The 11,532-nt window shown below is 59.5% G+C and overlaps 1 protein-coding gene across 1 annotated transcript; it reads left to right on the forward strand.

Annotated features, from left to right (window-relative positions):
• Positions 1-1,196: 1,196 nt before the first annotated feature.
• On the forward strand, positions 1,197-10,959 carry MYL10 (myosin light chain 10). The gene is made up of 8 exons (XM_037139113.2): positions 1,197-1,215; positions 3,559-3,600; positions 3,857-3,949; positions 4,432-4,507; positions 5,335-5,439; positions 7,888-7,966; positions 10,369-10,417; positions 10,716-10,959. Exons 1-8 carry the CDS (start codon positions 1,213-1,215, stop codon positions 10,812-10,814), a joined length of 546 nt encoding a protein of 181 aa, XP_036995008.1. The 5' UTR covers positions 1,197-1,212; the 3' UTR covers positions 10,815-10,959.
• The last annotated feature ends 573 nt before the right edge of the window (positions 10,960-11,532 follow it).

Genomic DNA, 11,532 nt, shown 5'->3' on the forward strand with positions numbered 1-11,532 from the left:
CCTGGGGGAGGTCCGAGGGGTCAGTCACAGTCCGCCAGTCTGGGGCGGCTCTGGGAGGGCAGCACTGGCACGGACAGAACATTCCAAAACTTCTTTCTGGAACCACTAGGAAGAGGGCCCTAGGTCAACCAACTTACCAGTGTGTGCCTCAGTTTCTCACCTGGGCACCGAGGTGAGGATGAATTATGAAGATGTTTTAGAACACAGCCTGACTTTCTGTGTTTAAGAAGTGTTCGCTGCTCTTCTCCTGATCATCGCCATCACATGCCCTCCCCCACGGCAGGAGGTCAGCGGTACCCGGGCGTGGAGGCCTGCGGCCAGCTCCAGGGACACTTAAGCCGTCCTGTGCCTGGGGATGAATGAGCTCACTGCCTGAGCTCCGAACTGCCGGCTCTGGCAGCCGATCAGACGGATCGGGGGCTGACTCAGTTGGACAGATGGGGCGGCCGGGCTAAAGTGGACACGTGGGGGCCCTTTCTGGGGTAGACACAGGCTCAGCTCAGCATGTGTGCTGGAGACCTCTTGGGCTGGGCCAAGTGTAAAGAGGCTGGGGCCTGTCCAGATACGTGTGTGGGGCCACAGTGGAATGGAGATCTGATTGTTCAGTTCTCCCTGATCAGAATCGCCTCCATTTTTCTTGTGTCCCTCTGCTTTCCCACTCCCTGGGGAGGGCCCAGGCTGGGGCGGGTGATGGTGGCACACAGCACAGGGACAGGCCGACGCAGAAACCCTCTTCAAGAACTGACCAGGGAGCACCACGCACACTTTTCACATGAGAGGACTGAGCCTTCTGGAGGACGGCATCCTAACCAGAGTCACGCAGCTTGGGGGGCTGGGCCATGTAACAGCTATAGATTTCCCCAGCCGGTGTGGGTGGCCCCGCCTGGAGAGCTCTGCTGCCCTGCCACGGTCCACGGCGAAGCCTTCCCAGTTGTGTGTCTTACTTTGCGTCTTTACCCAGGAGCCCCTTCCTGGGCCCTGGGCCACAAAGATCCGGTTAGCCCAGTGCTGGTGGAGATCTTCGAGGCTTGGACTCTCTCTGGATCTGACAACCCCACCCACTCAGAATGGTCCCAGACAGGTGTCTGGCAGGGAACACTCCATCCTGTCCTTTGTCATTTTCCAAACTGTTGTCCAGACCTGGAAGAGTATTTAAAGAGCTATCCCTGGGCTGCCCCAGCCCTGCTGCAGCACGAGGGAGCACTCCAGACCATGGTAGGCTAGGGCTGCCCTGCCTCCTGACCCTGACCTCATCCTGTGACCTTGACTTCATTTGTGATTCTGCCTTCACCTCATTGCCTGAACTCACCCTGACCTTGACCTTGCTCCTCTCATTGACATCCTTACCCTTGACCTGATGTCCCTGGTCCTGACCTTTTCTTCACCCTTAATGTCATGCGTGTACCTGGTCCAGCCAGGGCCGCCCTTGATGGGGTGCCAGGCCACCCATTGGGTCCTGATTTGGGTCTGCTTTCCTGGATTGGGGGGGTCTGCTGAGGTGAAGGGGAGGACGAGGAAGAGGAAGGTAGAGAAAGACAGAGTGGGTCAGGCTTAGACTTTTCAAGAAAGATGTGTGGCTCTGCTCCTGTTGAGAGGACGTGACTCCTGTGAGGGTTGGGTCGGGATTCCAGGACAGCCCGGTCCTGCTTGGAGGCCCTTCAGCCCCCATGGGGCCCTGCCCTGCTGTCCTCCCTGCCCCTGTGCTCGCAAGCGCTCTGCTCTTGCAGGCCTGTCTCACACACTCTTACCAGGCCCCCTGGCCTGAGGAACTCTGACTTGGCTACCAAACTCCAGCTCAGAAGCCACCTCCTCCGGGAGGTCTGCCCTGAGTGCCCAGCGGCAGAAGGGGTCCTCTGCATTATCAGTGCCCATCCCTCGCTCATCACCCTCAGCTGACTGTCTGTCTCCCAGCTGGACCGGGGGCTCCTTTCGGACAAGGATGGGGCCTGGTTCAGCTCTGGGTGCCTGGGTCTGGGCAGAGGGCCTGGCTGGAGATCGGCAGGTACCTAATAATGTCCTGATGCCTTGAGATCGGCGCACACGGGGAAACCGAGGCTTAGAGCCTCTGACTGCTTTTTCTGAACATCACAGAGGCTGTGAGCAGCAAAGGCAGGGTTAGATCTCAGGTGTGGGCCCCTTCTGCCCCGAGGTGTTCTTTTCAGGGGGGGTTTATTTTTCAGAGGCACATTATAAACAGGAATTTCCAAGACAGCTGGGCTGCCAAGGGGCCGGGTTGGGAGACCAGTTTCCCCCTGTTCAGTCCTCCTTTGGGGTCCGGGACAGGGCCCTGCACACAATAGGGCAATGCATTACAGGGGGTCTCGGAAGGCTGGGGTGGGCCGGGGTGGCCGACGCCTAGGCGGAGGGCAGGTCTGAGGAGAGAAGGGGCAGAATATCCCACAGACGGAAGTGATCGTTTTTATTAATCAGAGGGAAATGTATGTGTAATTATGTGAGATGAACTCTGCAGGGAGGTTCTTTTCTTTATGATGTCTGAAGGGATTTATAAATATTACAGAGGTTTTACGGCATCATAACGTCCTGGCTGCCCTGCCAGCCCCCCTTTCAAAGGATTAGTGGAGACAAAGCACCCAGTAAAAGCTAATTATAAGTCAGCCGTGCTGCTGCTCCTGAAGTGAGCCCAGGCGCCGCAGGGAAGTGGGGGCGAGTGCAGGGGTGGGGGAAGTTGGGTGGTAGGACAGGAGCGAGCTGGGGGCAGGGAGACCACACAAGCACTAGGGGTGGGGGGCACGTGCTCTGGGGATGGGTAGACAGGACTTGGCAGGAGGGTGGTGCAGACTGAGAGGAGGCAGGAGCTGGGGGTGGGGGATGGGAGCAGGAAGCCCACGTCTGTTCTAACTCTCTGAGCCAGTCCGAGGACTCTGATTATGGGGGCCCTAGTGACGGATGCTGAGGGCAAGGCCTCCTCCTCAGGGGGGTCTTGAGGACCGAGAGCTTTCAAGGAATGCTCAGTAGAGGACTCCCAGGCACCCCGAAAGAAACCCTGGAATGATTCCATGTGGGTGGCCACCTGCTCTACCTCCTGAAGAGTTCACCCCTGAGCTTTGGGTCCCTATTTCCAAACCCATCCCCACTCTGAGTCAGGGCAGGACAGGGGACCTCAGAGACAAGCAGTCACAGAGATACGGCAGGACGGTGTGGTCATGAGATGGGGTGTGGCTGAGATAGACTGGTGGGGAGGAAGCATCCGGGGGACTCTAAATTAGCTTGGGGGTCAGGGAGGCTTCTTGGAGGAGGTGGCAGAGAAGTTGAGCCTGGAGTATAAGAAGTCTGCCAGACGGAAGGCAGGGAAGGTATTCCAGGGAGCGGGAATGGTGGGAGCAAATGTTGGGAGAGAAGAAGCTCAACGCAGGTCTGGGACAGAATGAGGGACCTGGGAGGGCAGGGTTTGAAGTTCTGGGAAAGGGACAAAAGACAGATCTTGCAGGGCTGAAGAGCCCAGATGTTATGCTAAAAACACCTGGAAGAATGGCAGGCAAGGAGGTGGGCCCTGGTTGAGGTCCGATGCTAGAAAAGATGCCCCTCTCTGCTTCACAGCCTGGGAGCAGACCGCCCGCCTTCCGGAGCCCAGGGGCCCAGGTCAGGAAGCAGCGGGCTGGCCCGCGGCGCGGGGTGGGCGCTCCTGTGGGCTTCTTGCTGTGGGCTGGGAAGCCACCCTGCTCCTCTGCGAGGCTTTATTAGGAGCTTTGTCTGCCTGCCCGCTTCCTGCTGGAGGGTGGTGGGTGTGTCCTCCAGGACAATGACACTGGGAGATGAGGCATGAGGGTGGGGAGGCTGTGAATGGCGGGTCTCCCAAGGAAGAGGATTTGGAGAGGCCTCACCTGGTACCTCCCAGGCACCAAGAAGAGCCCGGAAGAGAACAGAAGGTGGAGCCAGCTCCAATGTCTTCTCCATGTTTGATCAGTCCCAGATCCAGGAGTTTAAAGAGGTTGGTCATTGCTCCCAGGGGCCATCGGGAGGATTCGCATACGGCCTAGAATGCACTGGGGGAGCCAGCAAGGCGTGGGCTCAGCCCTCAGTCCCTGAGGGGTGACGATGTCACTATTCTTAGTGGCCATAGTGTGCCTCAGGACCTGCAGACGTGACTGCTGTCCCCTTTCTACCTGAGCCTTTGCTTGCTGTGTGACCTCTCTCTGAGCCTGTTCTGTTCTCTATAAAAGGGGGTTGCTGTGAACGTGAAATGAGGGACAGGCATGAAGCCCCAGCAGCATCCCGGCACACAGTGAGAGCTCAGCGCTGGCTGGTCATCACTGCCATGCTGGTGTCCTGCTGAGCCTGAGGGACCTGCCCTGAGGGTGACCAGGCAGCAGTGTGCAGGAGGACAGACCCTTGGGGGGTGGGGTGATTTCCAGGGAGAGAAGCTGGGCTTGGGCAAGTGGGAGGGTGACTCAGTGCCTGTGTCTCTGCCAGGCCTTCACCATCATGGACCAGAACCGGGATGGCTTCATTGACAAAGAGGACCTGAGGGACACCTTTGCTGCCCTGGGTGGGTGACCAGCAGCTGGAGAGGCAGAGGCTCCGGGCAGAGCGGGCCGTCCAGGAAGAGTGGGCGGCTGGGGGCAGGCCAGGGCACCAGTGGCTGTGAGGGCCTCGTGTGTCATTTGGGGGTTCGGGGAAGGCGTGGCTGCTACAGAGAAGGCCAGGAAGGATTCCCGGTGTCAGAGGAGGCCTTGCCAGGGAAGCGCCCTCTCAGGGGGAGGGCATTTCAGGTGCAGGAACGGCCTGTGCGAACGTCAGGGGCAGTCGGCTGGGGAGCTTCCGTGGGGGAGAGGCTGGAGATGTGCACAGGTCTCACGGGTTCCACACCTCGGCTGCTGGGAGAGGGATTTGCCCTGTCTACAGCCCAGGGAGGGGCCTGAAGGGGGCCTCAGGGACTGGGTGGGGGTGGGGACGGAGACTGGGGGGAGGGGACAAAACCAAGTCACGTCTGGACTGAGCTTTGAGCTCCAGGAGATCTGGTTGTCCCCTGGAACCATGAGGAATCCCAGAGTCCCAACCTCCTGGCAACCAGTTGCCCACCTGGGGACTAATGAGCTGGAGGCCCAGGTTTTCCAGCCCCTACGCGACAGAGGCTGAGGTGGTGGCAGGGGGCGGTGAGGCTGGGGGCAGCCCAGTGCGACTGGCTGAGTGCGCTCCCTGTCCAGGGTCCCCCAGCAGGTGGGTGGGGCCTTAAGGTCCAGTGGGGCGGCCAGTGCATGGGAGACTCTACAGGAGACTCCATGGTCCTGCGCTGTGTTCTCCAGGCTGCCTGCAGGCAGGGTCCCCTCTGACCCTCACTGTGCTGCCCGGTGTCCCCACCTCTCCCCACCCCAGGCCGCATCAATGTGAAGAACGAGGAGCTGGAGGCCATGGTGAAGGAGGCCCCTGGGCCCATCAACTTTACGGTTTTCCTGACCATGTTTGGGGAGAAGCTGAAGGGTGAGTGAGGCCCCAAGTGGCCCAGGGGAGGGAGGGGAGAGTGCGGGTGGGCAGGCAGGGCCCTGTGCGCACACACGCCCCGCACTGACGCCCACCCCAGCTGCAGGAGCACGCACCGTCTCCACCCCTGTAACGCAGAGCGGTGGTTACTGTAGTGACCCCTGCTTGCAGGGCGGTGAGGTGCCTGGCGGGACAATTAGTGTGAAAGCTCTGCCCCCATCAGGACGCGGCCTCAACCCCACCTCCCTACCCCGGGGCTCACTGTGCTGCTCTGCCCCACTGCCCACTGCCCCCTGCCACCGGAGGAGAGGGGGTGGGAGTGGAAGCTGCCGTGACAGATCACAGTTCATGCCCTAGGGGAAGGATGGAGGGGCCTCATTCACAAGTGAGAAGACTTGGGCTCAGAGGGGTCACCACGACTGCCCCAGGCGTCTCAGCACCAAAGTATCAGGGATGGAACCAAACCCCGAGTCCTGGTTCTGACCATTGCACCTCCTAAGATGCAACCCCAGGCCTGGGTGCAGGGTGGTGCGGGACTCAGGACACCTCTGTCCCTTTCTCTCCAGGCTGTGGGAGCTGCTCCCTGCCCCTTAATGGTGTCCCCTGGGCTCGAGGGTGCCATGGTCAGAGGGAAAGGCCAGCATGGGCCGCAGCTGCCCCGGGAGGTGGCCCTGTAACCACCCTACCCTCAGGGTGCCCCTGCCTGATGCTTTCCCTTCCTCTGCTGGCTCTGGGTTCAATACCCAGCCCTCGCTGACCCCCAGGGTGTCCTCGGGCAAGGCTTCTCTGCTCTTTGTACCTCAGTTTTTGTCTGTAAAGTGCGCATTGTGGTAGTTTCCCGAGGCTGCGGTCACAAGTGGCCACACACTTGCTGGCTCAAACAGCGATGTCCTCTCTCATGAACTGGGATGAGTCTGCCTGCTCCTCCAGTGGGGGCAACAGGGGCTGGGGCCAGCTGGGCAGGCCCGATCTCTGCCCTCTGACCAGGACAAGGACACATTGTCACGAGGTTCCCGACAGTGATGGGGGGATGTAGCCACTCTGTCCCCTTTTGATGAGGTTCAAAGTCTACAGAGCAGAGTGACTTGGCTGCAGGGTCAGCACTGTGCCAGGCTTGCTCACTGTGGACCCGCTCAGAGATGGCTGATGACGCAGACACCATCCTGTCCTGGATGAGCTCCCAGTCTGATGGGGGGACACAGCCGGCCCTGACCCAGTCTGATGGGCTGGAGCCCCGAGCGGCGGAACAAGCAGGGCGCTCCGGACGTCCAAAGAGACGGCTTCAAACCCTTCCTCCCTTTATTAGTGGGGACCTCAGGCCTCCTTGAGCCTGCTTCCTTTTTGATACACTGGGGACATGAGCACGTACCGTGTGAGGCAGGCGCTCTGGGGGTTCCGTGGGATGAAGCAGTGAAGCTGCAGGGTGGCGCGTGGCACGGAGCGCTCAGGTGCACTTGCGGCCGCGGTGGAATGATGTTCGTCCAGATCTTCACCACTAACGATGCAGCAGCATAACCGATTCCGGGAAGCGGGCAGCAAACACCACCTTTGTCTCCTTTTCACCAGTGACACAGCTTAGCTGTAAAGAAGGAAGGGGACATCCCTGGTCCACAGGGAGTGGGAGGGCGGTGTGACAGCAGTGAAAGCGCCCCACATATGGGTCACTGGCCACCTGCTGTGGTTCACGGTCTGTGAGGCCTTGGGCGAGGCTTCTTCCCTGGGCCTCAGCTTCCCCACCGGGACCAGGTACCACCCGGGGGCTGGACGTTCAGTCTCGCTGTGGGAATAGAGCTATTTCTTCTAAAGGCTTCTTTTCCTGAAGCCCATGCTATGGAAGCGATACGACCACAACTGCTCCTCCCCACTGCCCCCGGACCCCCAGCCTGCTGGCCCACCTCCCTGCCTCTGGCCGAGACGAACTTGCAGCCCCTCTAGTGCCACTGCCTGAGTCCGGCCTTCGGCCCCCAAGTGCGGCACGTTTCCCTCTCCACCCACAGCCGCTCAGCACATCTTGGGTAAAAGGAGAAAGTGCCAGAGCTGCCCTCCCACCTCGCCAATTGCACGGCAGCGTTAGGCGTGAGAACTCGGACAAGCCGTTTAGCCTCTCTGAGCCTCATTTTCTTAGTCTGGGAAACTGGGCCAGTCATCAGGAGGTTAAGCGCATAGTAAGAGCTTAGCCAGGGTCTCCACGTACAGCCGTGCAGGTGAGCGTAACCGCACACAGTGTGCGTGGCTGCCACTGCTGTTCCCCATTTCCCCGGAACCTCGCTTCTCTTGCTTCAAGTGGGCGTGGCCCAGTCTGTGGGGTGGAAGCTGGGGAAGAAGCCCCCAAGCTGCTGCCCTCTGCAGGGGCCCCGGGGTCTGCCCCCAGGCCCCCCGACACCTCTTCGCCAGCCCCTACCCATTCCCTTCATCTTGGCTCTCTCTGCTTGTGTGCCCTGCATCTAGGCACAGACCCAGAGGAGACCATTCTCCACGCCTTCAAGGTGTTCGACACTGAAGGGAAAGGTTTCATCAAGGCCGATTTGTGAGTCTCCTCTGTCCTCCATTTTGCTTTTTCCTTTCTCCAAAGCCTCAGGTACTGAAGGAGCTGGTGTGCGGTCTGGGCAGGTGGCAGCCCAGTCTCCCCTGCCCAGAACTCAGCCCAGCTCAGCCATCGCTTGGTGTCCCTTCCCCTCTCTGGGCCTCAGTGCCCCGCTTCTGTGCGGAAGTGTATGGGGAGTATGAGGGCTCCAGGGAGGGCTTCCCAGGGGCAGGGGATGGTGGAAGTAAAGGTGGGCCTTGAAGGATGACTACAGGTGCCTGGGCCGAGGCAGGGAGTATTCTATACTCAGGAATACAGCGAGTGAAGTGCCAGGGCTTGGCATGTGCGAGGAGGAGGAGGAGTGGGCCGGGGCTGGAGGGTGTGAGTCGGGAGACTGAGCACAGAGAGGCAGGCAGGGCCTGCAGGGGGCGGCCCACTCACCAGGCCCTGGACCTCGGGTCTGCCCTGGGGGTGCAGGAGGACCTGGGAAGGAGGTAGGCAGGGGCATCATGGAGGCCAGCAAAGAGGAGGAGAGGAGAGGGTCGCATCCACCGTCACTGAGATAGAGGGGAGTGGAAGGGTAAGTGAAGCATCAGAGACCACAGACAGTGGGATCCAGGGTTCTGGGGGGAGGAACGGGCCAGATGTTAGCCCGGGCCTGAGGGGATCCGGGATAGAGGTGGGCACGTGGGAAGGAAACAGCCCGGCTGGGAAGACATAGAGGCTAAGGTGGCTGTGGGCGGCCGTCAGTGGGCCGCTGGGCTGCCATGATGGGGGTGGGGGCCTTGGTGCGTGCTGCGCCTGGGAGCCTCAGCCCAGTGAGAGCTCAGTGCGGAGAGCCAAGGGTGGCAGGCAGGGGCTGGCAGGGTAGTGGCCACCTGTCCAGGGGCTGGGACACTGAACTGGCTTCTGACCTGTCCCTGGGCCATCCCTTCAGAGCCTCCAAGGCCTTGCTGGGCCTGTGGATGATCCTGGGCAGGCAAGATTTCCTCTCCAGGAACAGGCTTTCTGACCCATTACTATAATGCTCAGGCCTTGGCTTTGAGGCCAGTTTTGCTGCCTATTAGAATCACCCCTTAATGGAGATGGGGTGGGAGAGGGCAGGGGGCGGGGGGGAGGGGGGAGGGCCTGTTTTGCCTCTCACACATTTTCACTGTCCCCTACTCCCCAAAGCTGTGAGTCACTCTCTCCCAGGGGTGGGTGGTGAGTATTTCTCCAGGCTGCAGCCTGCTCCTTCCCCTCCCTGAGAGTGTGAGGCTCCCGCCCCCATCTTGGAGACCTGGGGGAGGCCCTGGGGCGGCCCCTGGACTGGCCTGGACCAGCCCCTCTGCCGCCATTCACCTTCGCTCCCACCAGCACGAGGCCAGAGCTGGGAGGAACACTCCGGGGACCAATTTGGGAGCCAAAGGCACCACCCAGGGACACAGAAGATGTGGCCGCTTGCCAGTCAGGCCACAGAGGAGGCTCTGGTTGAAACGGAGTCTGTGAAAACTCCCCAGCTTGGAGACTTGGAAACTGTGACTGTCCTGCAGTAACATAAATAATGGAAAATGTGCGCCGGTCCTAAGCGGGCCTGTCGTGGCTGGCACCTCAGGGCACTGGGTGCTCAGGGCCCGGGCTCAGCCCTCTGAGCCCGCCCCTGCCCGCTGCTCGCCCAGAACCCTCTGGGCATCCTCCCCCGGCTCCTAAGGCATCGGTCTCTCCCCACAGCCTCAGAGCCACCCTCCATGCCTCACCTCCGGCCACTCCTCCAGGCCCAGGCCGCCCTGGCTCCTGTGTGCAGCTGCTCTGGACAGCCTAGGGGTCGAGGCCCCATACTGCCACCACAAATCACCCCCACCCAGAACCTCAGTTTCCCTCCCTGTAAAGGGAGTTTGTGGCACTCACTTCCCAGGGCCATGAAGAGCAAATGACACCTGCTCAGGCTCCAGAGGACAGGCACCCGATGGGCCTTCCCACCCCTGAGCTGAGCGTAAGCACCTTGAACGCTGTAGAGCACCATGTAGCTATCAGCAACCATCACGGACAGTAGAACAGGGAGAGCAGTAGAACAAAGGCAAAGGGGTTGCCCTCAGTAACCTGAGGTTGGTTATCAGTGCACAATGGGACATCCGAGTGGCCCCCAAGGTCATGTCGGAGTCCCAGGGTCATTACAGTTGGTTCCCACTTGATGCTGGGAGGAGGGTCCATGTCACAAAGGAAGAAACTGGCACTGAGCTAAAGTGTCCATCTGAGCCCACATGGCTATCTGGGGGCTGCAGGGCCAGCCCCGTCCCCTTCCCTGCCCTCCCTGGTGTCCTCCTGGGCCAGGACTCCTCTCCCAAGCCCCTCTCACCCCGGGATCTGTGTGTCCCCTCACAGGGTGGCCCTTCCCCTGAACATGACCATTTTTCTCCCTTGAGCAGCATCAAAGAGAAGCTCATGACCCAGGCAGACAGGTTCAGCGAGGAAGAGGTAAGCTCTGGCTCTTTAGGGTACCATTGTGCACTGCTAAGAGTCTTCCTGGGAGGCACAGCTCTGCCCTTCTCAGGAGTCTCCCCTGCCCCTGCCCCCGCCAGACCACTCTTCTTTAGCTGCTGAAATGATGCCTCCTTTGATTCCTTGGATGAGAGAAGAAGCGTGGGATGAGGGGAGGCTGTGTGACCCTGGCCTCTGTGCCCTCTACCACCATGACTCCATCTGCGCTCTGACCCCCCTGGGTGACCCCTGGTATTTGGCCCTGGTCCAGGCTGACTCCCTGCCCCTTCCCCAGATCAAGCAGATGTTTGCGGCTTTCCCACCAGATGTGTGTGGCAACCTGGACTACAGAAACCTATGCTATGTCATCACCCATGGCGAAGAGAAAGACTAGATAGAAGGAGGTCATGGACCTCTCCATGGTCAGAGGCAGCAAACACGGGGCAGCCAGTGAGGGGCTCCCGTGACCAGCATGTTTAGGGAAAGGCTCCCTTTGCTGTGGGGGTGGGGCACAAAGTGAGAATAAATAATGCTAACAAGCTCTGAGTTTTTGTGATTAATACTCCTGCTGGAGAGAAAGCTAAACATTCCTATGTTGTCGGTTTTTCCAAAACTTTTTACTTCCCTGGCTTTGCTCAAATGTTCCTGATGAGCTAGTGTTTAGAACTAATTGACAGTTATAATGATCCCCAGCTGGGCCCCAGGATACTGCCTTCATTTATGAAGCTTTTATTGAGCACCTAGTGCATGCCAGAACCATTGCCGGTCCCAGGGACGTAGTGATGAGCCAGTGCTGTCCTGGGCAGGAAGGTCATACAGTGAGGAGGACAGGAATCGGGGTGGGGACGGAGAGGGAAGCAAGTCCGGGAGAGATCTGGAAGCTGGGAGCTCGGTGGAAGCAAAGGAGGCAGAAAGGAGGGGTCGATTTAGGGCATGTTTAAGGAGAGGGCCAAGAGCTCTTAAACAGGACGCGCACAGCACCAACCATAAAATGAAAGTGCATAAAATAGACTTCATGATAATTTAAAACTCCTGCTCAGCAAAAGACAACATGAAGAACATGAAAAGGCAAGGCACTGGGCTGGAAAAGATACTGGTAAGTGATAAATTTT

Source organism: Artibeus jamaicensis, unplaced genomic scaffold (assembly GCF_021234435.1).
Source record: "Artibeus jamaicensis isolate MK-2021 breed Jamaican fruit bat unplaced genomic scaffold, CSHL_Jam_final contig_956, whole genome shotgun sequence".
Classification (NCBI taxonomy): Eukaryota; Metazoa; Chordata; class Mammalia; order Chiroptera; family Phyllostomidae; genus Artibeus; species Artibeus jamaicensis.